Source organism: Centroberyx affinis, unplaced genomic scaffold, assembly GCF_046629955.1.
Source record: "Centroberyx affinis isolate AG114_WGS23_722 - 3 ecotype Tasmania unplaced genomic scaffold, CSIRO-AGI_Caff_v1 ptg000384l_1, whole genome shotgun sequence".
NCBI lineage: Eukaryota > Metazoa > Chordata > Actinopteri > Beryciformes > Berycidae > Centroberyx > Centroberyx affinis.
This window is the reverse complement of record NW_027279052.1, coordinates 1,522-28,336: the sequence shown is the minus strand read 5'-3', so window position 1 is coordinate 28,336 and position 26,815 is coordinate 1,522. Positions and strand designations below refer to the sequence as shown.

The 26,815-nt window shown below is 40.5% G+C and overlaps 1 protein-coding gene across 2 annotated transcripts; it reads right to left on the bottom strand.

Annotated features, from left to right (window-relative positions):
- Window positions 1-1,687: 1,687 nt before the first annotated feature.
- Window positions 1,688-26,205, bottom strand: sfxn5a (sideroflexin 5a). 2 transcript variants are annotated; one of them, XM_071515959.1, is made up of 14 exons: window positions 26,087-26,205; window positions 24,064-24,132; window positions 21,317-21,394; window positions 20,710-20,736; window positions 19,258-19,312; window positions 18,039-18,064; window positions 17,506-17,559; window positions 16,433-16,489; window positions 16,248-16,313; window positions 14,126-14,216; window positions 10,080-10,195; window positions 9,734-9,819; window positions 5,004-5,124; window positions 1,688-3,272 (listed from the first exon to the last, which is right to left on the bottom strand). In XM_071515959.1, the coding sequence occupies exons 1-14, from the start codon at window positions 26,132-26,134 to the stop codon at window positions 3,195-3,197; spliced, it is 972 nt and encodes a 323-aa protein (XP_071372060.1). In that variant the 5' UTR covers window positions 26,135-26,205; the 3' UTR covers window positions 1,688-3,194. The 2 variants fall into 2 exon arrangements, with proteins under 2 accessions (XP_071372060.1, XP_071372059.1); XM_071515958.1 differs by having other exon boundaries at window positions 5,004-5,121.
- Window positions 26,206-26,815: the final 610 nt, after the last annotated feature.

Below are 26,815 nucleotides of genomic sequence, written 5' to 3'. Positions count from 1 at the left end.
AGATTTCACTGATTCTCACACCTTCAACCAGAGAGAGGAGGAAACAAGTCAGTGAAATCAGCTGCTGCAGTGTTTGGTTGGAGTGAAAACCTGCAGGCTCTTGGGCCTCAATGGCACATGGTTGAGCACCACTGATCTAGGGGAAGGTGTCAGGGACGGGACGGGAGGGGAGGGGGGGGGGGGTTGGACAGGACAGGTGTCAGGTGTGTTACCTATCGGCCGGTATTTCCTCCGAGTTCCAACAGAAGGGGGGGGGGGGGGGGGGGGGGGGGCACAGGGAGATAATTCTCGTCCAGAGGGTGCGACCTCTGCAAAAAAGAGGGAAAGTAGTTCCTATTGTTCGGCGGCCCTTTCACCGAACGCCTCAGTAATCACCTGTCAAAAGAAACTGGAGGAATCTCCGCCCGACGACCCCAAGGCTTCTGGGACGACCCCTGATGTCCGTCTTGTTTTGTAAGCCAAGAGGCAGAGGGGACGGCGAGGAAAGGGAAGAGAGAGGCGAGGAGAAACACACGCCGGTATTCTCACCGCTTTACAAAGCGCACAATGCTTAACACATCTGCAGTTGCAAAGGGGCCACATGCCTTGTTTTGGGTTTCCAGGATATCCAATACTCGCTGCAGGTGCAAATACACGGTAAAAAGGAGTCGGCATTCCTTATTATTCAAACAAACACCATCAAAGGCTTATTTTAACCGGTACAGGAGCTCACACTGACACTTTAGGTAGGTGCACCCTTCCTCGCGACAAGCAGGTGCGGTTTAGGCCAGTCGCACCTCGGTGAGGTAAGAGGTAAGAGGCTCGGAAGCGTGATTAACGAGAGCCACACCTCTCGGAGTTGTCTGTTAAGAAAACAGTTAGGGGGAAAATCACGCCCCGCGTCCCCGAACGCAGCGTCTCCCGTCGCCTGAGTCAGCAGAGAGGAGAGTTCAGGACGAGAGCAGGAAGTCACCGTGAAAAACAAGCGTCTCTCCAGAGGAGCAGAGAGGAGAGAGGAGAGAGGAGGGGGAGGGGGAGGAGCCGACCGACCGGCCGACCGACCGGTGCTGCTCTGAAGGTGTTGATCTGCTGCTGAGAACTGAACTGAACCACCGGGACTAGTTTGAACAAAAGGGATGACTAGATGACTATTTGTATTCTATACCTGAAACATTCTATTTTCCATCTTAACACCACAGATTCTGGTGTAATTATAAAACTGGATGTTGAGTGATAAATAATTCAGTGTAGTCTGCTTTCTCACATTCCATTTGTTTCCATCACGCAGCAGCGAGGAAACTGAATTGCTAATTACAGCCTAATTACTTTGATTATAAATCATTTTAAAAATGTGTAGAGACTGACAAAATGATTGCTGGCATTAAAATCAACCTCACTATGGATTATTATTCAAATTATTAGCTAATTTGAGGCATTTGCTTACAAAACACTGACATTTTAGAGGATATAAGGTTGTATTGTTGAAATATTTAGCAATAGACATTAGGTAACACTTTTTTCCCAAAATGAATAACAATATATATCATTTTGGAATGAAATCCTTCAGTTATAGCTTAACATGGTTTTCAAAATGATAAACACAAGATACAAATGAGATATCCATCATTTTAAAATTGCAAAAACAACTGACAAAATTATTGCTGGCATGAAAATCAAATTTACTATGGATTATTATTGAAGCTCTTGTTTAATTTAAGGCATCTACTTACAAAACAATGACATATTAGATGATACAATATGTTGTATTGTTGAAATATTGAGCAACAAACATATTTAGCATGTTGGAATGAAATCCCTTATGTTCAAAACTGATTACACAAGATTCAGCAGTAAAAAGTTCACAGTAAAAAGATGAAATCAGATGTCAAGTGTTTTCTCAATGGGTTTTGTTTGTATTTGCCTCACTGGGGCTGTGAGCCTCCACTCACACCTAGCATCCTCCACTGATCCAGCATGTGGCTTCTTGTCAGGTTTCCCCTGCACCGCAACCTAGTGTGCAGCGTTGCCCTGGCAACCATGCAAACAAACTAATCACACAGATTACGACAAAAGATAACAGAAAGTTTATATGAATCAGGTGCGATTACATAAGACAGAGCAGCATTTTTAAATGGTAACGTAAGTGCTTTGGCTGTAATAACCCATTTACAGAATAAAAATCAACTTACCAAGACTTATGTTTTGGGTAATTTTGTTATTATTTGATTACTGTGTATATAAGTGTCAGTTTCTACAGAGTTGGAGGTTTCTAAGTCTAAGAACTTAATGCAAACTACAGTTCTTGTACATGACAGTACATGAAATCCACTCTATTATGATTAAAGTGGGACAGGGCCAAAGCAAATATTGGGTTTTTGAAGTAGTTGAATGATATAGATATACCAAGTCATTGCATGACTTGAGGGAACAAAAAAAAAAAAAACATAATAATAATAAAAAATTGGGTCACATTTTATTTGGATAGTCCATTGCTGCTGATATACAACTTGCTATCAAGTGACTCTAATTTGTCACTAAAAAGTCCACTGAGTTTCAGATGATACTCACAATAGTGTGAAAATTATACTATAGATAGATATTATATTATCTTATATAGATATATCTGGGTTTGGGTTAAAATGGGGTCAGGGTTATGGTTACATAGTCTGTAAAGATGAAGCAAATAGACTTTTTGTCACCTGATAGTTGAGCATCAACACTGGATTATCAAAATAAAGTGTTACCAAAATCAGAAAATATTACAAGCAAACTAACCACTTAGTAGAATTTTATCAATTAAATTAAAAACTGATCAAAAACCTCTGAGTTTTTCTTTTGGTCTGCACAGTTCATAAAAATGCATGACAGCACTTCACAGTCATTTATCCCAGTTTCTCTCACAGTATTTACACTTACAGTCCACAGTGCTACTAAATTCTCACAGTTACACATGTAGCTTCAGCTTCATCACATTATCACAGAGAGTAAACACAGTTTTATATGTAGTTATACGATCAATGTCAGTCTAAACACAGCTGCACATTATGTGTAACTGCATATAAGGCAACAATTATTTATCACCTTAAAGGGGAAAAAATGCAGTCATTACTTGATTACCTGTCAGTCTGTTTATTTACCAAGGTCTCTACCAGCTTCAGAGGGTTTTCATGATGAGCGGTGACACATAAATTCATGTCTTGGGTGATATAGATCCCTCACAGGCCTTTATTGTATGTCACGATCTTACAATCTGTTGCCATGGCAATCTCTGGCTCTAGTCGGCTCACATCGATCTGCGGGAATCAAAGCAAAACAACAAAAATGTCAATAGCGCAAATGACAATATTTGGCACGTGCCGTCAGCTATATCATGTTTACATATGTTCATGCGAAGGCACGTGCGTCATCTTCATGCATCGCCACTTAAAGATTTGAAACAGTTTCATTTGTATCTAAACATTTCTTAAAGGCCTTAAATGTTCCGCATTTACTGCTAATGTGCAAAAAGAGCCAATTTGGCTGATTAAAGTCCAATTTTGAGGTTTGCAACTCGTAATATTTGAACCTGAGACAGATGGCTGTGACTCGGAGGCAGAATCCTAATCAGACATCTTGCTAGGTGTGAAATGGGGAAGTGGGACAAATTGAGTAGGTGGGGGGTCCGGGAGAGCGGGGCATTCATGTTGCTTTTTGGGGAGGTTTTTTTCGTCTGGTATCCTCACAAAAGTGCAAAAAGGACTTGTGAGAGAAAAACAGGCAGCGCCGTGGAACGGGAGGCTGCCTTTCACAGGACTGTTGGCGGCACATATGTCTGAAGTTTTTTGCCATATGGCTGTCTGAGCTATTTCCAGTGGTAATTAAATCCTAAACATTTTAAAGCCAGAGCTGGCTGGCTTGTGTCAGCAAGTCATTTGGCAGAGAACAGACAAAGAGAGAGGAAGAGACGGGAGTGAAAAATGAAATCATGCCATGGCCGCTTAATGAGTAGAATGACACATACTGAGGCAAGAGGCTAAAGTTAGATTCCAGCCTGCTAGCCTGGATTGCGTGAATGACTGACTGGCGATAGGGGCTCCGGGCTGGACAGATCATCGCAGAGCAGGTTAAGTCTCAGAGGGCTACGCCTCATTAGGAGAGGATCTCAACTAGTTAATGTTAAAGGGGTCAGGACACTTCAGTCAGCAACAACAGACACTGAAACCAAGTCATGGCAGACCTGGGCAAAGCAAATACTGAAATATATAGGGAGTATCTGAAGAATTAAAAAACAAAAAAAACAAAAAAAACAAACACAGGGAGCTCTCAATGTATCTTATCTTGCTTTAAGTAATATTTCCATTTATGAGATCTATTCCAGTGTCTGCCAAGTTAAAGCTTTTAGGTCAAGTTAAGGTTTTTCTTAGGGAGTTTTCCTCGTCTTCACTGAAGGTCAAAGGTCAGTGGGAGAGGCAACACTGTTCTGTCTTTCCAACATGCTATTTTGTGTCCTGTGCTTTGTTTTGCATGTTTTATGTTGTTGCATGCTGTATTGCATCATTCTGTTCTGTGATTGATTGTTAATTAGTCAGATCTAGTGAGGCTCGTTCTCTGTGAAGTCCTTTGAGACAGGCTTGTGATGAAAGGTGATATATTTGTATATTTGAAACCAATCTTAAATATTTTTTTCCATGTATTAGTTTAAGAAAATTATTGACACCTGTGCATTTTTCATTCGTAATATTAAACTGCATTCTATAATGGCTTGGCGGAAACACTGAAACTTTCTGTAAAATCATCTGTCAATCACTGTAAAACATTGGCAATACAAGATTTTTGCTGTACACCAATAAATACACATTGTAATACAACTATCATTAATTCTACACTTTGAAAACAGGCAGTTATCATTACATGAATGTGATTTTTCTATCATCATTATCATCATCACCATTACCACCGAAACCATCAGGGGAAACTATGATGCATTGGTTTAAGGAAGATAAATATTTGTCAGTAGAGGGGGAGGTTTTTTCAAAATGGAGGACCTGGGACAGCTGTGGGAAGAGGCTGATGGCGAGAGGCAGAGCCAGACCGAAGGCAGCGAGACACACCAGGCTGTGGACGGGCAGGACGAGCCTCCGCCGCCTCTGCAGGAGAGGGAGCCTGCAGGGGGAATCAGAGACATATCATCCACCGGTGGATAACTCTCAAAACCATGTGGTCCAGCAGTTTAATAACACCTGAACGTGTCCCTTTTTAAGGTTCAATATTTGCAGTTCATGTTGCTACTGTCAGATAGAAAGCTTATAACCCTAGTTTTGGTGTTTTTCTCACTTATTTAGAGTTTTTTACATTGTCATTTGTTTGTTGCATACGTTAAATGACCTTTTGGTGTGCGGAAACCTTTCACAAACCCTTTGTAAAATAAAACAAAAAAACACATTGCCTTCAATGAGAAAAGCAGCATTGTTTTCTCAATTTGAAGAGACAGACTTCCTGGAGACGCGTGGTTTTCATCCAACAACTGAAATATATTCTCGCCTAGCCAGCCCGTTCTCCCCTCCCTCCCCTCCCCTCCCTCCTTCCTGCCCTCCGTAGGCTAATCCCCTGTTCGGTGTGTGGGACAGCGAACTCAGCAGGAGCCCCAGAAAGAGCCGCTCCCTCTCTCCTCCGCTAGCGACGCCTCTCCCCCTAACGAGGAGAGCTACTGCCTAATGAGGGAGCTCATTAACACATATGGCTGCCATGGTTTAATTAGGCTACACACACACACACATGCAGAAACACACAAACATACAGACACACACACACACATTTAAGAGGGAATTGGAATACGTGGAGAAAAGTCAATGGGAAAAAGTTGTGAGGTATGTGAGAGGCGAGAGGTGGGGAGGAGGAGTCAGGGGTTTGAAAACCTTACAAAGACGTGAAAATACTTGATATTTTCCAAACTTGATGCCACTATTCTGTGCAAGAGTACCTCGACTATTCCAGTTAAAGTCTTATTCAGATTAAACTGTTTACATGCGGCTTTGATACCCTGCAGCTGCACATCCCTGTCGCCACGAATAAACCAATTAGCAGAACGTTCCTGTCCACCTGAGGTGTTTCGCCCACAGATAGAACGGTCCGCCAGAAAAAAAAAAAAGTTTGAATAAGATGCGGTCGCCAGCTCCCTCTCTTTGACTGAGCAGGTTTCTTTACATACAGGGGAAAGAAATAATAACGCTGCGTTCATCCCAATACTGGAAGAAGTAAAATAACTGGATGGCATCTCATTGCTACAACTCAGAAGCGTTCATGATGTGTTTAACTCAATGGGACTCCTTATTCAAAACTAGTTAACTGCAGCAGATATTGCTCGCTTTTCTTAATGAGAATGATTGTATTAGTGTGAATATAACTGATAATTTGGACTTTTTATTATCGTGGAATTTATCTCCCAGTTTAGATAGATATGACTACTCTACCAGACATGCTATAGGAGGAGATTTTACATTACCGAAAGCAAGGACAAACACAATCAAACGAACGGTCATGTACCGAGCTATGCATGAATGGAATTTACTCGCTAGACATATCACACAAAAAACAGTAAAATTCGATTTAAAATTTTAGTAAAACAGCATCTTTTGACTAGAGACGTTGAAAAGATGTAGAAACTAGTTTGGCTAAGTTTTGAATAAAATACAAATATTTTTGATTGTGTTGATGTGTCTTGTAGGCGTGGAGGGTCTGAGTTTGTGGACCGGGAAACTGGAGTGAAACGGACTAATTTCATGTATTTTGATTATTGTATTGAATACTAGTGTGAAATGGACCGTATTATAATTTGAAATGTGATGGGACACTGGAGTGAAACGGACTATTTCATATATTCTGATTATTGAATTGTCAGGAACTTCTGTTGTCTGTGTGTGTGTTCTAGTCTTTGTCCTGTTTATTTTGTAATGTTATGTGTTATGATGTAAGTGTAATGGTTGCATAGTCACTATGTAAAGTCTGTTTTGTGGACCCCAGGAAGAATAGCTGCTGCAATGCTGTAGCTAATGGGGATCTTAATAAACTAAACTACCGACATCAGTGAATTAGCTGCAGTGTTTGACACTTGTTTGACACACTTCCACATTCCGTGATGCCAAGTAGGAGATGTTTCTTGTTGACATCAAAATGTAGAGAACAAAAAAAACTGTGTCGCACAGTCCAGCTCCATAGAAAATACTCTTTATTAGATGATGTTGCAGTGTTGCGGCGATGTTGACATCATCTAATAAAGAGTATTTTCTATGGAGCTAGAGTGTACGACACACTTTTTCTTGTTTTCTCCTGTTTACTTTTAGTGATCAGCACCTCTCAAAAATGTTTGATGTGCATTACCTCTCTATCATATGACATCAAAACGTATCCACAATGCTGCGTGAATCTGAGTTTGCACAGACGGCCAAAGTGATAATAGTAAAGCTGTCATCACACAAAATGCTTTCTTGAAGACCGATTCTTTTACCTAACTCAACTTTAGGACTGTCTGAAGCTAGTGAATCGATTCAGGACGATTCATGTGGTTCACCTTGGCAAAAATGACAATTTTGCAGCCAACAGCACTCTGACGATAATGAGTAAGCCAGGCATCTTATTCGGGTTTCTCATAGTCGGAGTTTGAGCTTAACTGAATTATTCTTACCAAGTTAAGTTTACATTAGGGCTGAACGATTTTGAAAAAATATCTAATTGCGATTATTTTGACTGATATTGCAATTGCGATATGATTCGCGATATTAGAGGGAATGATAATTTTTACATCATTATTCTCATTTTCATTGACAAACGTATTAAAATGATTATGGTGTGATTTTTGCGGGGATCTGTACCAAACAAAGATGTTTTCTTAAGTCTGTAGAATATGATGTGTAGGCCAGGACATCTCTGCAGCACCACAATATTTAATTTGAAATGATATTTTGACACACATTTAATACATATTGCGCCTCCTGCGATTTGAAAATTGCAGTAGGCCATATTGCGATTTCGATAAAATTTCGATTAATTGTTCAGCCCTAGTTTACATGCATTGCCCGAAAACCAGGTTGTTTGAGTAACTGGGTTAAAAAGAGAATTCTCAGTGAATGTAAACGTAGCCAGAGACTAAAACATTAAAGTGCATCAGTGTTCTCTAGTCCAGTGGTTCTCAACCTTTTTCATATCAAGGACCCCTAATGTAGTCCACATTAGATTTTGTCTCTCGGACCCAAATCTGAGAATATTTGTATTGTTAGATATGATTTTGTCCAGAACTCCATGACTATCTTTATTGTAGGTAGAGACATAACAGTGAAACTATGATCAAAATAGTCATTCTTCTACATTCTGTAATTGTTCTTGTAAATGAAATAATGAAGTTTAACGATTCATCAATTTGCTGGGGACCCCCTGGGATGTCCTCAAGGACCCCTGGTGGTCCCCGGACCCCACGTTGAGAACCACTGCTCTAGTCTACAACCCGACGCAGAGTCTGGAAGCCCTTGCAGCTACAGAAGTCCTGCTGTCACCGCCCCGACTCTGCTCTCAGCAGCGTAATCCATCACCGAGGGGCCGCCCAGGTCCGCCTCTCTGTCCCCTTGTTCTCGCTCCATTGAGAGCCAGTGAAGGCGAGCTGACATGGAGGATAGCTGAGCACTACTCACCTGCAACCGCAGTCACCCCGACAGCCCCCTAAACCCCTGTCCCAGCCTCTCTCTTTTCACTCCCCCTCCCCTACCCCCCTGCTGCTCACTCATTCAGCTACCAGGAATCCCAAACACACCTGGGCAGCAGTTCAGACAAGCGTTGTCAAGGATTTACAAAGGTGGCGGCATTCCTCGGTACACCGCAGGCACAGTCAGGCCATCGATCACGGGACGTCCGTGTAAACACATCGCGTCATTAAGTCTTCATTACAGTCATATCAGACAACGGAGAATCTCGACGGTCAAAAGGGTTCAGCTACTTGTGGGGGTTTATCAAACAATGGCGGTGTCGAGGATGGAGGAATCTTCCGGTCCTGCTGTAGGAGCTAAAACAGGAGCCTGAGCATTAGAGAAGTGGGAGTGTGATCAAGAGGTTGAAGAAAATCAGAGTCGGGGGGGGAGGTGAAGAAGTGCTGTTGAGCTCCCAGTGGGCAACAGTAGGAGACTGTGATGTAATGGGCAGCTCTATGACTGAATGAATGTGATGCAGGACTTTGCTGAATAATATATACTCAGCAAATCTTCTCTGAGTACGTAAAGGTTAAAAAAAATGGAAAGATCACAGAGACAATTCTTTCCATCTTGTGATCTTGTGAAATTTGACTTTATAATGAGGTCAGTTATTTGAGTCCTTTGCTTGAGTCTGTCTGCGATGTAGCATAGGCAGCGTTTGCATTTTTTTGAAGCAATCAAAGTTCTGTTAAACCAGAAATTTTCAATAATACAATTTGGGGGATTTTCCAATTTCTCCCCCAGACACAGACACTGAAACCCGGCTTGAATGTTAGAGGAAAGGAGGGTGGGTGAGTGCAGGTATTTCACTGGTGTTATAATGTGTTTACCTCCCATCACAGATGTTTTGTTTAACTGAATTAGACCTCCAGCATCCAAGAGTGTCACCATCAAATTTTGTCATCCCAGACCCACACCCCTCTATATCGTCTCTCAAGACTATCCAGACAAGCTCAATCAATTTGAGAATCAAACTATTTAAATCCATTTCAAATAGTACTTTGATCCTGATTAAAATCAAGTAGTGCAATGTGTCTTACTTTTCCAGTACAGCCATGATGATGGGAGGGAGCACCAGGATGGGCATGGGTAGGACCACTCTGGTCAGGGCCGTCTCTAAAAGTGCCTGTCGTAAAAATCAACACATGAAGAAGAAGACACTCTTTGTGCCTGCTATTCCAAGAAAACTTTTTTTTTTTTTGCTTTTATTGATCAAATAACATTAAATATTCATTTGTGAGGGGTGAATTTCATTTCTAGCATTCACAGCTGAAACTATGTTGTGTTCGCTACAGAAAGCATACCATTAAACCAATTATTACAAAACTGTACAGGGTGAGTCAGCGTCAGATATACTGTTTTCAGAGCTAAGTGATCTCTACTCACATGCCTGGCAGCCACTTTGGAGGTTCCCACCACGTTTCCGTTGTCGTCAAGCACGCTGATGCCCTCCGACAGCTCGGAGTGTCTCATGAGCACCACGTTACACACGTTGGCAGTTGCTGTGGAGGGGTGAGAATTAAAGCAGTAGAAGAAGACATGCAGGGATGTAAGCAGAGGGTGAACCCGCCTAAAGTGAAGTTTATCAATCTTTGGTATTTGATATATTTTATAAGGAGCAAATCAGGGGTGCAGGGTTGGCCAGCTGGTGCAGCACATGGGGGTTAAGTTCCTTGCTCATGGGCACTTTGGCAGGTAAGGCAGCCTATGGGGGATCAAACCCAGGACCACTGAACCAAACAACATTTACCAATCCCTGTAAGTTAACGCAAATATGTATGATATAAATTCCTTGCAGACACTGTAGTATCATAAGGGTGCTGTAAGTTAACTGGAAATTAGGTATTCGTGACCTTGGTATTATAAGGTTCTATCTGACCTTTTTGTCAAAACTGAGTTAGTTGCATGAACCTATTCTATGAGTGCCTGTTGACGTATGTGTGGTGTAGGGTTAGGGTTAGGGTTAGGGAAAATAATGATTTTTGAGTCTGTAATTTCTAAAACAAAAGGACCCATCTCCATTTAACTCAAAGGATGCTGAAAACTTTGAAGCTCAATATCTCAGAACTATCCTGAAGATAGAACCAGATAGAACCTTATAATTCTAAGCTCACGTATTTTCAAGAAACTCAGTGCAATGAGAATTACATTTCTCAACTTCATGGTATAATTTAACAAAGGACCTGTGAATGTAAAGTTACCCAAATTATTATGACTGTCAGCATTGCAGAAATTTGGCCTTTGAAAAACTCAACAGAATCAAACAGATTTAGAATCTACATCCTTGTATAAATTATGTCACCTACACCCAGGGTTTAATGAATGCTCTGATTGGTCAACAGTATGCATAGTTAATGAGGTGCCCCATAGTCTGTCAGACAATAGTCAGCCAGCTACTTGCCAAACTAGCCAGAATCTCTGTGCCTTCATTGCTGCTGGGTGCTGAAGTTCCATCACTGCATATTTGATCCCCAAAGATAGAAATATTGTCTGCAGTAGAAGGTTCGTCTCTCACTCAGTCCTTAAAGCTTTGTACCATCTAACCATCAAAAACTGAACAAAATGATGCCCATTGTGTTAGAAATCAACATCAAACCTTTCCTGACTGAGCTGAAATCACTGCACTGGATCTTTAATAATACAATTAATAATACTATTCTGAAAATACTTGGTTTTGTGTGTTTATATAGGTGGTTGTTCACTTCATGGTGATTCCTGGCTGGAATTCATAGTCTGCCCACCTTTTCATGCACCGCTATATGACTGGTCATGTAACCCAAATGTTTGGAGAGACGATCCTGTCATAAAAAAGGTCACAGGTTTGATTCCCACAACAGCCAATGTGTCCAATGTCCTGTTTAAACATCCTTCAGAAAGACACTGAACCCCTACATGCTTACCGATTGTCAGATAAATGCCTAAAATGTAAATGAAACAGCACACTGCCACCCTCTCTGTGGTGTTGTGTACAGTTTGTAAGCCCATGCAGCAGCTGAAGCCGCTCCTTTACATGCGACTTTGACTAAACCGAGAGTTGAATCTCCTGCAACGGGCAAACTAACCAAGGTGAACGACCGGTCGAGGCTCACCGGAGAAACATCAGCAGCGTTTTTACCCGGTGATTTATTCACGGAGGACAAAATGAACACAAATGTATGTTAATATAGATGGACCTTTCTCCTTGACTCTAATAGGAATAAGAAAAACTCATTTTAGAGAGTTTAGTGGTAGCGCCGCAAGCCTTTTTAATTTAAGACAACAGCATTCTGAGTTATCTTTACTTAGGGCTGCAGGGCTGGGAGGTCGCTCTGCGAGAGGAATTCAATTGACTGAGCAAATAGCTCTTTTACCTACAAGGGATTTTTTATCCAGACCAATTAATAGAGGAACAGATAGGGGGATTTTGGCAAGGAATAACAAAAGCTAAAGCAAACAGATCAAATACTGGAAAAAAAAAAAAGTAAATTCTAAGTAATTATAAAATTGACTTGATTATTGCAAAGTCTGTAAAGCTAAATGCTAAAATATGTGGCTACAATTTGTAATTATTTGAAATAATTACATTTATGTACATTCTAATTGTCATCTAATAACTAGTGGTACACTAATGGAAATGCATCCAAGCACTTAAAAGATCTTTTCACGTAATTACACAATAAATACCACAAGTAAATGAGAAATGTTTGCGAAGACAACAAATTAATTATCCCCGCATATTTCTGCCGGCACGACTTTCCCTCCAGTTAAGGTCTTCATAATCTAATTGAATGACAGGCCGCTGCTTGATTAGGTTATTACAAATAAATCTACCCTTAAGTAACCAAACAAAATCAAGCGGGTGAAAATTCAAATGGCACTTTGCTTTCTCTTGCTTCAATTAGCCATTTTAATTACCTTTTATATGGGCCTACCAAAACAACAACAACAACAACAATGAACAAACAGAAATCAGGTAAATGAGGCCTTGACATAGACGCCACTTTAAGGGTAATTATCCAATTTGTTTGCAGCAGCAGAGTTCTAACGAGGAGCCAATTACCAGGCAAAGGCAGGGCTGTAGAAACCTGTTGATTTAATTAGAAGAACCGCCATGGTAAGAAGGGGGGGGGGGGGGCAAACAATTTAATTACGAGCCAGCAGCCCGGGGCATTCTGGGACATGGGTCTATACCCCTGGGTGTGACTGTGTGTTTGGGAGGGAGTGACATGAAAATCGGGCTTTGTGGCTGTACACACACACGCACACACGCACGCACACACACACACACGCACACACGCACACACACACACACACGTCTGACATAACAAGCCCGCAACACATCCCTCAGCCTCCAGAGAGCACAAAGGAACGGCGCAGATGAGGAGCAGAAAGAAACAAATCGCCCGGCCGCATTTGGCTCTCGTACAGCGACTTGTAATGATCACACTGCATTTGTTAACGTACACACAGTCTACAATTGTTTACACATTTGTACTCATTTAATGTTTTGCTGTGTTGAAGTGTTACTGTGACACCGGTGTGTGAAATGCACTTTAAAATGTAACTTAACTGAATCACATTTGAGCAGCTTTGACCCAAGGAATTAAATGTTAATACAGACTATCATCACTGAAACATGAAGACACTTTATTTCCCTGTGAAGAACTTAATGGAGCATTAAGTCATCTTTTATCAACCTCTATTGGCAGCCAAGGAACTGCAACGTCATCCACAGCTCTCTGTATCGACACAAATAATAAAGTCACATTTTCAGAAGAGAGGAGTAAGCGAAGAGTCTAGTGATGAGGTGATATGTCACCATGCAGAATACTGGAAGAATAATACTGCTTTGTGATTTGCTTTTTTTTGGCTGGAGAATGAGGATTTTTAGCCTTCGTAGCTGAAATGTGATGTGAAATGTGCTTCCTCATAGCATCATCCTCCATCATTGAGCAGTTGGAGATGCCAGTAGGTGGTGGTGGGGAGGTGGGAGGTGGGGGGAGTGGGAGTGTCTCTAAAATCCAATGGGTGGGGAGTTTTTGTTCTAAAACAAGCCAGAAAATGAGTTTTGAAAGCCAGAAATCTCAGCACCTGGTGAAGTAATTGCTGAGTCATTGGTATTGATCAACAACCCTATCAACCCCCTGCAGATATATTATGGTAATGTTGTGCTATGGGGCAGGAAAACTTGTACTTATTGCACCTTTAAGTATCTCTGGGATGACATCAGTCCCGCGATGGGTGGAGTTTAGCATAACAGGCCAGCGCAATGACTGCCAGAGAATTCAGTCTATTTGAAAGATCATTTAATTTACTTTTCTGTGATCATCTGATAGTATCTGAACAGTCCCGATGTGGTAAAGTCCACCCGTCTGGTCATCCAAGTGAGTTGAAACAAACACAAATAATTATTTGCAAATGCCATTTGAGTCAGCTGAATGTTTTGGACGTACCCACTGCTGGGAAGGGGATGAACCTCTGCACCAGAAGCCTGGTGGTTGGGCTGAACCGGCTGGCTTTCTGGATTAGCACGTTCAGTCCAACCTGGAGAAATAACCAGACACACACAGACATTCACACAGACACAGAAACACACAAAAATAATTTGTATTTTGTTTATTATTATGTTTGCAGCTGCTCTGTGTTTAGCAGTGGTCTTCTCAGATGTCTGTTTGAGCAGGAATAAATATATACATACACAATATTATAACACACTGAAAGGCTTCAGACCGATTACATTCGTTTTGTGTCTTATATGTATTTTTTTCCATGGATATATTTGCACATCCAATTCTTACCCACAGGAGAATAATTGTCCCACACCTGTGCACACAGAATGGGCGGAGCATTATCTATTTAAGATCATTGCTGTAAGAATTGTTTAAAATACTCTTGACGTAGGTCCAGAGGGACTGAAACGTTAGTATGATCAATAATTTGTGATACTGATATGTATAAAAACATTAGGAAGAATAACTCACTGAAATCGTATATCTCCAAAAACAAGATAAATCCATGTAAGTCCATGTGAGCCACGTTTCATTAAGATATGCAAACACAGGATCAGTCACTGAGCAACAGGACCAATCATTTAGAAAATGTAATATTGAGATTAACACTTGCAAGCAGGTACGCAGATAGGATACTATTACTTACAGGTTGATACTCATTCTCTATAACTGCCCATTTGCTTAGGATTCAGTTATCATTCTTGTGCTACACGGCAAAATGCATGAAGAAATGATCTAATGACATTTTCAACAGCAGTCGTAATAGGCACAAATGTTGAAAAACAACACCTATCGACACCAAGGTGATTTGTTCTATCAGTATCAATATCAATTTCATGGCATTGAAGGGAATCAAAACACTTGTACAAAATGTACAAGTTGTACAACGGGATCTCAAATATTTTACCAATTTCTCCTCAATTTATAGAGAAAATTAATTGACTAATTGAAAAGCCAGTTGCATATACAAACATAACATGGGCTCCAATGTTTTCTGGTGCTGCGGCACAGACACATTAAATATATGTAAATATGTAATGGGTGTGAAGCCTTTCAGTGTGCCCTGCGTAACTTTCATCCTATAAACATGAATGCAGGCACTATATCGCCTAATGAATCATGCTTTCAACACAGAAAAGCATGAAAAAAAAAAATTTGGCATAGGGAAAGTGACGACAATACGCAGCTCTATGCATAAACAATTCAATAATGTGAGTCCTTCCCCTGTATTAACACAGCAGGGTTGGGATAACACACCACACCACACCAGTCCAGCCTCTGGCTCTCCCCAACCAGGCAGGGGGTCGTCACCAAAGCAGAGGTTTAATTGGAGACCTCCCACCCCCCCCCCCCTCACCCCCCCTCAGCCCCCCTCACCCTCCCCTCCCTGTCGTTCCGCCCCCCAGACACCCCACGATCTTCTGTGCCTGTTGCCGTTGTCAAGCCTGAGGGCAGCAGCCGGATGGGCGCCCAGCGGGAACAGTAATTGGCTCGGTTTGAGCCCCGTGTCCGAGAGGTGTGTCAGGCAGGTGTGTGAGAGAGAGTGTGTGTTATACTCTTTTGACATTACGACTGGCTTTGAGTCTTTGATGCCAAAGAGGTTGACAATAGGGTTCAATCGATGCTGTTACGGATATTGTTTTGGACTGAAGCTGCCAGTAGCCGATATTCTATGCCAATATTCAACATTTTGACCATTTTCTTGCCAAAAAATGTAAAAGGATTCAGTGTTTTTCCCCCCATTTTTTTGGGATACAATGGGAAACTCTGGGATACTGCCTTTAAATGAAGAATTAATATACAAAAAAGAAACTATTAAACAAATGACTAAATGTGTAAAGAAAACAAAATTTCATTGCAGGTTTTCCGACTGTTTTTACAATATCCAGTATGTAGTAAAAAGTCCAATATCAGGCCAATATATTGGCCTAAAACTAGTTTAAAAAACAGCTGATAAAATGGATCAATAGGTGGTTCTGAGTTTCCTATTTGATGACATCACTCGAGTCACAGGAACTATTCAATCACCCGAATGAGTCAGAGCAGAGGCATTATGGGAACTCACAGCTATGGAGACTGCACTGGTCACTGCTCCTAGGTATCCCTGGACAAATTTGGAAGCTGCAGCCGGCTAAAGGGGCAACAAAGGCAACAGAGATTACACTATGGAAACATGAGTTCATGCATTTCAGCCAGAAACAATTACTTATACAGTTTATAACTGACTAAATGGGACTGCAGGTACAGTACCTTGGAGGCGTTGCGGTTGCAGTAGTTAACACAGGCGTTGTGACTCTGGTTTAACCACTGATAACAGGAGGGCAGGTGGAAAAATAACCATGTTAATGTACAGTACTGTGCAAAAGTCTTAGGCACCCTAGATTTTTTATATAAATGTCTTAGTCTTGTCTTAGAAGTCTTCTTGATGTTTATTTGTTTTCTGCATTAGTGTGTCAGTAGACTGCTGTTTATTGTAAATTTCTGATATTCAGAAACTTTTAATTTCATTAGTTTTGAAAGCATCTTCGCTTTATGGATTTCTTTGACATATGCCTTTTGCACAGTATATGATGATAACAGCTATGCAATATACATGTCAAGAAGGACATATTGTATCACTCTGTGGCTTAAAGGTGCTACATGTAATATTTTTAAACATCAATATATCATTGTCAAATTAATTGTGGTACCTTGGTGTAATTACCGTAAACAATTGAGACCATGGTTGAGATGACTGGTAGCCTCTGTCTCACACCAGTGGTACTGTTAGTGCTAGTGTTTCTCACAATGAAGACCACATTTCCCCATAAATATGGTGCTTTCTGTCCCAAAAAGGATGCTGCTACTGTCTCCCTCCCCCTTTCTGGTGTCTCTGTCTTTACTGAAGAGGATCAACATGTTGGAAGTGATTTTTGCAGCAGGCTTTCACTCTTTGCACCATCTGCCTGTTTTGTGCCGTAAAGCAATCCAGCAGATTTCCCACGAAATCCAACCCGGCGTAGGCGATGTAAGCAGTGTAGAGGCCGATAGAGGCTGCCAATCTCCTCAGCGATAGTCTAGGTTGTCTCAACTTTAATGTGGTAATGATTTATTGATGTTAAAATGCTACACAATGCTACAAAATGCTAGCACTTTTAAGATTATTATTCAGCACTACACAGCAATATATCATAAAAGGAAAGGAAAGGAAAGGCTTTTAATTATACACACATCACCAAACAAGGAAAAAAAAAGTTCCAGGTAAAATGATTACATTTGTGAATGAGTTGAATATCGTATAATATAGTTGTGAAATGTCTGTATAGAAATAGAAGGTTTTGTACCTGCCAGAAGATAGTTGACACCAAGGTTTGATTCGGGAGAAGGAGACCAACAACCTACACAAAGATAAACTCTCTTTACAAAAGTAATGTGAAAGTACAAATCAGAGAATCAAAAAAGTAACTTATGGTAATATAACAGTACAGTAAGATATCAAAACAGTAATGATTAAAATGATGCAGTAGGATAACTATACAGGGGAAGAAGGTGCTCTGTGGGGAGGAAATACTGTACATATTGCATGTCAAAATATCTGGACAAAGGCAACTCTTCTTGTTAAAAAGCATTTTTTTAGGCTGGGTCAAAGTTTTAACAAAATCCACCAACATGTTTTCATCCTGAAAACAGGTTCTCTGCCAAGATGATGCTGCTAAGCCAAAACACTTTAGTAGATTTATTGTTCCATTATGAACTCTTTTTAAAGTCTTTTATTCAAGAAGATTTGCCTTGACCTGCATTTTGAAGTTAATATTATGCATAATTCTAGATAGCTTTGTGTTGTTTATATGTATTTATATTTTCAAAGTAGTCTTACCACCGGTGTGCCAAATGGGATAAAACCTGTCAAGAGACAGAAGCAATCATGTATCATGGTCTTGATCTCCAAGAAGCCAGTTACATTTGTAACTGTAATGCAGTTTTTGAGATCTGATCATAAAGATCTGATATTATCATACATTGTTGAGCATCCTCAGTTGGCCCAAAATGTTCTTTCTCGATTGTAGTTCTCTAATATTTTATCGTTAATTTTTTTGTTTTTCTCTATCTGCAATACTTTTCACTGCTCTTCCTCTTAATTATGCAGACCCATATGAAGACTTATCAATTAAGGAGAGATGGAGGCTGCTTGACTAAACTAATGTGTCACTGTGTGAAAGATTGGAAATGTTTAGCCATCGTACAGGCACTTTTAAATCTGCAGAGTGTGCTTCATAGGGTGGAAAAAATAATGGAAACACCACATGTGAAGACATAAAGACTTTAATTTTGAAATAACTAAATCGCAATTACAAATTGAGCTACACAGCGCGTGAGTCATCATCAAGTTAAATGCCAATTAGCAGTATGTGTCAGCTGTAAAAGACATCTGTCAGTCTCTATTTTTATATGTCACTTTTCAAAGCGACATGAGGCAACTAACAGAATTCCAAACAGGCCAAATCACTACCTGAATTACAGGTGTATCGGACACAAAACCTGCAAAATTATTTCATGCAGCAAGGGGAACTAGCAGATTTAAATAAATTAAATCCATATTTGAACATGATACCAAGGTCTAAGTGACCTATCACAACGTTCATAGAAACATGGCTGTACAGATACTGATTTACAGGTGTGACAGATCAGTAGGACTCTGCGGTGGCTTCACTCCCATGTGTCTGACACATCTGTAGGTCTTAACATGTTAATTCCTGCTCTCTCTCCCTCTACTTGTCTCTCTCTCTCTCTCTCTCTCTCTCTCTCTCTCTCCCCCACCCTCTCTCTGACAGCTCAAAGCGGGCCTTGCAAAAAGGTGTTTTGAGACCGGACCAAAATACTCCCGTTTCTTCCGAGGCCCAACAGTAGGCCTACCTCTCAGTCACCGTGGGAGAGAGGTTTTAATCAGCGCCCAGCTGAGCGTGACCTTTTCCAGGCCTGAGACAACCTGAAGAGCCCCGTGGAGCCGTGACAGTCCCCAGGGGCGAACGCCGCCTCCATGTTGGACCACGTAACAATCCCGCTCTCCACAACCCGTCCACACCAAGCCACTGTACCTGACATGCGAAAGGGCATGAGGATCTTCTCCCCCGTGTCAGGGTGGATGATGGCCTGCAATAAGAGTGCAGTGATTAGAATCAGACTATAATGAGTAGAGAGAGGTTTGTCAAACCAGGAGGTGAGCTTTGCTCCGAGGTTGAAAATTGAAAGACACTTTTTGCTGTTATTGGACTAGCTAAAAACCAGCTAATAGCAACGAAAATACTGTGATACAATGCAATGTGGAATATTTGCTTTATCAATGATTTTTTGTGACAGCAACTGAAAACCCCTCAAAACAGGATACAGGGTTCCTATACATTTTCAATTAAAAAATTCCATACTTTTTCCAGACCTTGATTTGTTTCGAAGATTTTGTCTGGTGTTCAATATGATTTACGCAGATAGACATCTTGCCCCTGCTAACTATATCACTGTATAGATGAAGATTGTTCTTCACAGCGACAAATATCAGAATATGTGAGATGATTGGCAGGGTTCCTACACGGTTTCCATTTTAAAATTCCATATTTTCCCCAGACCCTATGTTCTTGACCGGATTTGATTTTGTTCTGTATTTGATATAGTGCATGCTGACAGCGGCTGGGTAATAAGAGCGTCTCTATCTGAACATTATTCTTCACATCAACAAAAACTGTGGACTCAAAGTGGGTCTACAACAACATAAAAGCTATAATCATGTGTGTATCGGACCTGAACCACAACATTTTCCATACTTTTCCAGACATTTTTTCAAATTCCCAAACTATTCAAGACCTGCAAATGATCAAATTCATTTTTAATACTTTTCCAGACTTTCCAGACCTGCGTAGGAACCCTGAGGATATAGTTAAAAAGTTTTACTTAGACCTGCAATAAACACCAGTTTTGACTGTGTTATAGAGGTGTTTAGGATTTATCCTGTTAAGTGTCTGTCTGACCCTGTCGGTGAGCTTTGACCTGCGACCTCTGTTACTCGTTGCCGATGTCGTCCGCATGTATTTGGCATATGCTGTCATGATTTTTGAAACTGCTTTGAGACGAATTTTTTGTGACCAGTGCACCTGAAATTCAGACACTGACTATCTGGCCTCTTTTGAACTCCGCTAGTCGCCTCAGACCTCTTTCCAAGCCGACACATACTGCTAATTGGCATTCGACTTAATATGACTCTCTTGTGTTGCTGCCTTTGTAACTGTGATTTAACTACTTCAGATTTAAAGTTTTTAATGTGGTGTTTCCATCATTTTCATTTCCACTCCTGTATGTTTGTGGCATAAACAGACAAAGTTGAAGTGCAAAGAATCGTGTCAGTGTGTTGGCCAATACAGTGACAGCTTACCACAACCACCACAGATAATAAAGATAATGATCACAGAGTTGTTTGTGTGTGTGTGTTGTGTATGTGTGTGAGAGCGGGAGAGAGAAAGTGAAGCATGATAGAGAATGATAGAGCAGCACGTCTTTACCTGCTTTATTTTCTGAGCTTGCCAAAGCTGTAGAGATGAATAAAAAAACAGCTTTAATGAAGACAAAGTTTCTGCCCACCTTTCATTTCTTAGCATTGGACATTCAGTGAAATATTTCTAAAACATGTCAGCTGATGTCTGTGTGTAATACTGATAACGTGGGAATTTAGCTGATCCTGCATTCACACTCATTATAAATTGCTCTGGATGTTAAGTGTCAGCAAAATGCCTAAGAAATATGACAAAAGTATAATGCAGTTTGTAGACATTTTGGCAGTGTTTTTAGGTAGTTGCCCATAGCAACCCTCACTTTCTGACCTTTGACCCCTTCACACACACCTGGTTTCCCTCCACATCCCCCTCTCCCGCTTTTTCTCTGACCAATCAACACACCCTGAACACACCGCAGTGTCCTTTTTCAAAAATAACACAGCTATACAAAGAAGCAAGAAGGGAAGGAAAAAAAAAAAACGCTTACGACGTTCATCAAAGGCTCTTCGAAGTGAAATCATTTTCATTTACACCAGAATGACTCACTCACTTACTCCTAATTGAGTGTGCCGCCGACTCATGTCAAGTCGAATACGTTGAATATCTGCATCCTTACCTGAGCATCTGTCACCTCTGGAGGGAGAGTTCCTCGTTTGAAATGATCGAGGAGCCCCACACACTCTTGAAGACGTTTCTGATTTGACAAAATGAATAAAATCAAAGTCAATAAGAGCAATTCTCCCTGGAGAACCTTGAACACTAGTCACCTTAGAGATGGGTTTTTTTTTTTTTCCCCTCTGCACTCAAAGACACACAGCTCAATGTGCGATAATTGCATTTCGCTAAAACTTCCATGCTGATTTTCAGTTGACAAATGAGTTTCCTAAAAGGTAATGAGCATCGTTCTACGGTGTGATCATTGGCTAATGCTGAGCACAATACCAGGTCATATGGCCCAATTTGCTCTAATTAGCCTGCCATCTGTGTGTGTGGGTGAGCGTGTGTGTGTGTGTGTGTGTTCGTTCCCGTCTCTGTGTTTTGTGTGTTTATGTGACTGTGCACATGATATCATCTTCATGCGTGTGAGTTAATGTGTGTGTGTGTGTATGCAAAATCATAGCCGGCCCTGTTCCACTTTCATCATTAAGGGGCAAGTTGAGGCTATGCCCGGCCCAGCAGGGTGCAGGGTGTGTGTGTGTGTGTGTGTGTGTAGAGGGAGTGGGGTGAGGTGGGAGGGGGGGAGCTGACACACACACACACACACACACACACACACACACTCTCCGCCCCTCACAGCTGCCCCACATGTCCACACCTCTTCACATCCCAGGAGCCACTGCTGCTATTACTGTCACCAAAGAGCCTGCTAACAGCTTCATTACCCAGAACACCGATGACTCCAGTCACTCCTCCACAAAATTACCACAACACAGCCGAGAACGGGGGAAATATTACGACAGCGGGTAGAGAGACTGTCCCGTAACCCCAAAGGTCACAGGTTTGATCCTCCTTGATTTCCTACAGTCAGACAGTCAGCTAAGACACGTTGGCCCCAGCTGAACTTTCCGCGGTCGTCTAGTATCAGCAGCTAATCAGATTTCCCCGCTTCCTTGTTTCCCTAACAATGTGATTTCATTTCATCAACAATAGTTCTGCAAAAAGGTTACAAAAGCAAACACATCCAAACACGATGAATACTAGGTGCTGGACAGAAGTAGCCTACATGTGATTTTACATGTACTTTTACTATGCGTTATATGTTTTACTACGTGCTGAGCATATTTTTCTCCTCTCTATATGCTATAAAGTATGACGGTTTATTTACCTGATGATTCTGTTATGGCATATTTAGGTGGTTTAGAATATATTGTACATGTTTATTATACTTACAGGGTTCATTGTACACAGAGGTGGAAAGTAACTAAGTATATTTACTCAAGTACTGTACTTAAGTACAATTTTGGGGTACTTCTTCTTTACCTGAGTATTTCAATTTTCTGCTACTTTATACTTCTACTCCACTACAATTCAGAGGCAAATATTGTACTTTTTACTCCACTACATTTATTTGATAAGTTAAGTTACTAGTTACTTTGCATATTCAGATTAATAATACAAAATATAATCAACAAATAAATTATGATGTATTATTATAGATTAAGATAAAACTTTATTGATCCCCAGGGGGAAATTTACAAACTACCCAGCAGTAAATATAGTCATTAAAATCAGCTTCACCTTTACCAGCTGCAACATTAAAGTGATGAACACATTAATGCATCAATAATTATAATCCAATAATATAATATACATTATTCTGAAATGGGCCATGCTGCATAATGAGTACTTTTACTTTTGGTACTTTAAGTATATTTTGATGCTAATACTTTTGTACTTTTACTTAAGTAAAAATCTGAATGCAGGACTTTTACTTGTAATAGAGTATTTCTACACTGTGGTATTGTTACTTTTACTTAAGTACAAGATTTGAGTACTTCTTCCACCGCTGATTGTACATATTCTTTGTACTTACAGGGCTCACTATTTTATGTATTTCTTTTTCTTTTTTGATTCACCATTTTCTAATCACATGACCTGTCAGGTGACCCCTGGAGGTATTTGTAAGGTGTGTCTCTGCATTTGTTTCATGCCCGAAGAAGGACTTGTGCCCGAAATGTCACATGGTGGTATACCAATAAATGTTCATGGGAGCATTATCTAGTGTGCGGACTCTATTTATCCGTTAATCAACAATAGTTCTGCCTGGCAAGTGCAGAAGTTGATTACAGCCATTTAAACTAGAAAAAAAAAAAAAAAAAACTTGGTACAATGTGTAATTGTCACAGTGTGAACACACAACTTATGCGGGTTTTAAATGTTGGGATCCCAGGATTTTTCTGCCCTCAAAATGGGGCCATTAGCTGAAAAAGAGTTGGGAACCCCTTATAAAGTATGAACTCTCCCATACATAATAGCCATTGACTTTTGTATTTTATAGATATTATTTGTTAAAGTGAAGTACAATGTCTTTAATCTCCCTACAATCCCCCTAACTTCAATCAGAAATGCAGGCATGTGACCAGAAAGTCGTCGGTTCAAATCCTCAGACTGGCTGGGAAAATGTGGAGTCAGTGAACGGTTAACGCTCTCTCCTCCTTAAAAAAACAACAACTACCTGCTGAAGTGCCACTGAGCAAGGCACATAACCCCTAACAGCTCCATAGGAATGGCCAAAAAGTGACCAAAAAGTAGAAGTGTTGTGCTTGTATGTAGCAGGTACTCAGATGTGAATGTGTAAAAAAGGATGAAACAGAGCGGTGCTTTTTATGAGGACGGATCCATGTATTTATAAATGTTGTGTACCTCTGTCACAAACAGGGTGCTGGGGTCAATCACATCCAGGAAGTGTCGGAACCTGCCAAAAAACGTGTTCTAAAAAGGAGAAGGAGGAGAAGAAGAAGAAGACATAATAATATTATTCTGAATGACAGAGGTATTGAAAATAAAATGAGAAAGTTAAAAAAAATGTCCCATCTTTGAATTAAAGGCCCAATTTGGCGGCTTCCACTGAAACACTGTCACCCCATTATTGATTTTGTGTTTTTTGTTTTTTTTTCCACTTCAAACTTCATTATCTGAGCGTTTGACACAAGGACTGACAGCATGTGACACCTAAACGAGTTTTACCTGTATTTTGAGGCGTTTAAAATGTTTACATTTGTAATATTTGTACTGACTGGAGTAAAACAGACCAAGTTCAAACAATCTCCCATCGACACGTCAGACTCTTCCTGAACAAATCATGCAGAAAATGCAGGCAGCCAAATCAAATAGTGGATTGTATGTTTGAGCGGAGTAGAGCTGCAGCGATTAATCAATTAATCGATTAGTTGTCAACTATTAAATTAATCGCCAACAAGAAAAATAAGTCAAAATTCTCTGATTCCAGCTTCTTAAATGTGAATATTTTCTGGTTTCTTTACTCCTCTATGACAGTAAACTGAATATCTTTGGGTTGTGGACAAAACAAGACATTTGAGGACGTCATCTTGGGCTTTGGGAAACACTGATCGACATTTTTCACCATTTTCTGACATTTTATAGACCAAACAACTAAGTAAGTCAGAGACGTTTCCACAGCTGTCGCTCTTATAGTGACATGACAGTGTGCCAGTTGTTTTGTCGCAGCAGGTGGAGCCTCCTCATTAATACCTCTTACAAACTGTTTCCTCTCTGCCTGTTTTACAGTGCAGGAGCGAATCCACTCGCACCAGTGGCAATTAATTTCAAATGACTGTGCCAGAAATACCTCTCAATCATTTATTCATAACTGAGCATAAGGAATGATTTTGGGAGATGCAGCAACACAACATGCAGCCATGAACGCCGCCCGTTCCTCCCTCATTTAAGATTTAATTACACTAACTGCTAATTTGGATGAAAAATCTGGTAGCTGACACACTGCTGCGCCTTGCAACTTTCTGAACATATGGATGGTTGATAAACTTGGTGTGGGTGATAGTGAGATTGTTTTTTTCTTTTTTATCTGTTCAGTAAATATCCGCTATTTCCCCGTAGCAGCCCAGTTTGACACTGGTGAGACTGGTGGAAGAGGGGAACCTACCTGTACTGCAGCTGCATGTAGAAACTCCAGAAACACTTCATTACCGCTAATGTAGACATGCTGACACTCTGACATGAAGAGTGCATGATATATACAACATACACTACCAGTCAAAAGCCTGGACACACACATTTGTCTTTAGTTTTTACTATTTTTCACATTTTACAATAATAGTAAAGACATCAGAACTATGAAATAACACAAATGGAATTCTGCAGTGACCAAAAAAGCGTAAAACAAATCATAACCATCTTATATTTTAGATTCTTTAAAGTAGCCGCCCTTTGCCTTGATGGGAAGGCAAAGGCCTTGGAAAGAAATCCATACATAGGATCAACTTCACTATTTATATTTGTCCAAGAAACAAATTTCAAGCATTTAAGTAGAAGCCTTTAGATCAAAATGGCTTTAAGATAATGAAAAACATGGTACATTCAATCAGGTGTGTTCAAACTTTTGACTGGTAGTGTATACCACACGTTTAGATTGAGAAATAACATATACATAGCAAAATAATGGCATTTTATTAACTCAATTGCTGTGCTTTAGGTTGAAATGAGGAAAGGCTTGTATATGAGCAAACATAGCAGACTATATCACTTTTAATCATCAAAACAAATCACGTTATTCACGTAATTCACTAAATGTCAGTTTTAATGGTTCATATGTCTTTATACCTGGCGTTTAAAGTGAAAGTTTCCCCCCCATTGCAGTCACATGAATGAAGTTCCTGTTGTAAACATGAGTTAAAAATAAAAGTACCTGGTCGAAACGAGGCTTTCCGTACTGGAAGGTCGGATATTCAGACATTTTTGCAGCGGGCAACTGCAAATGCACAGTCTTCACCACACACCAGCTTAAAGAAAATACTGTTAAATGAGTTTTAATCAAACAACTTGTGCAGCTGCAGGGCTTTCGCTGTCAACAGCTGCCTTATAGCGGTTCCGTGTCGCAGTGGCATTATAGGTAATGTCGTTTTCCCAGGCTGCTCTGACCGAACAGGATGCCGCTTGAACGGTGTAAAAGCTGACTACATTTCCCAGAAGAGCGTCTAATGTTTTCGTTTTAGTGAACGAAATTAATGAGGAACGCGTTGTAAAGTGCTTCAGTTTGGCGCGAAAGAGATCAAAGTCCTCCTTTTGCCTCTGAATGAAACATTTTGAGTTACAATGTTGCAATGTGTCGGGATAAACAAAACAGTGGAAGTGCTGTGTGGAGTTTACAGAGGAGAACATAGCCCCCTAGTGGCCGCCTGCGGTATGAGTCAATGGGAGTGTAGGTAGGTAATGCTGATCGATGGTAATTTAAGTAGGTTAATAGTGATCAGTAGGATTATTAGAAGCAGTGGTGGAAGAAGTATTCAGATCTTTGACTTAAGTAAAAGTAGCAATAGCACAGTGTAAAAAATACTTTGTTACAAGTAAAAGTCCTGCATTCAAAATCTTACTTAAGTCAAAGTACAAAAGTATTAGCATCAAAATATACTTAAAG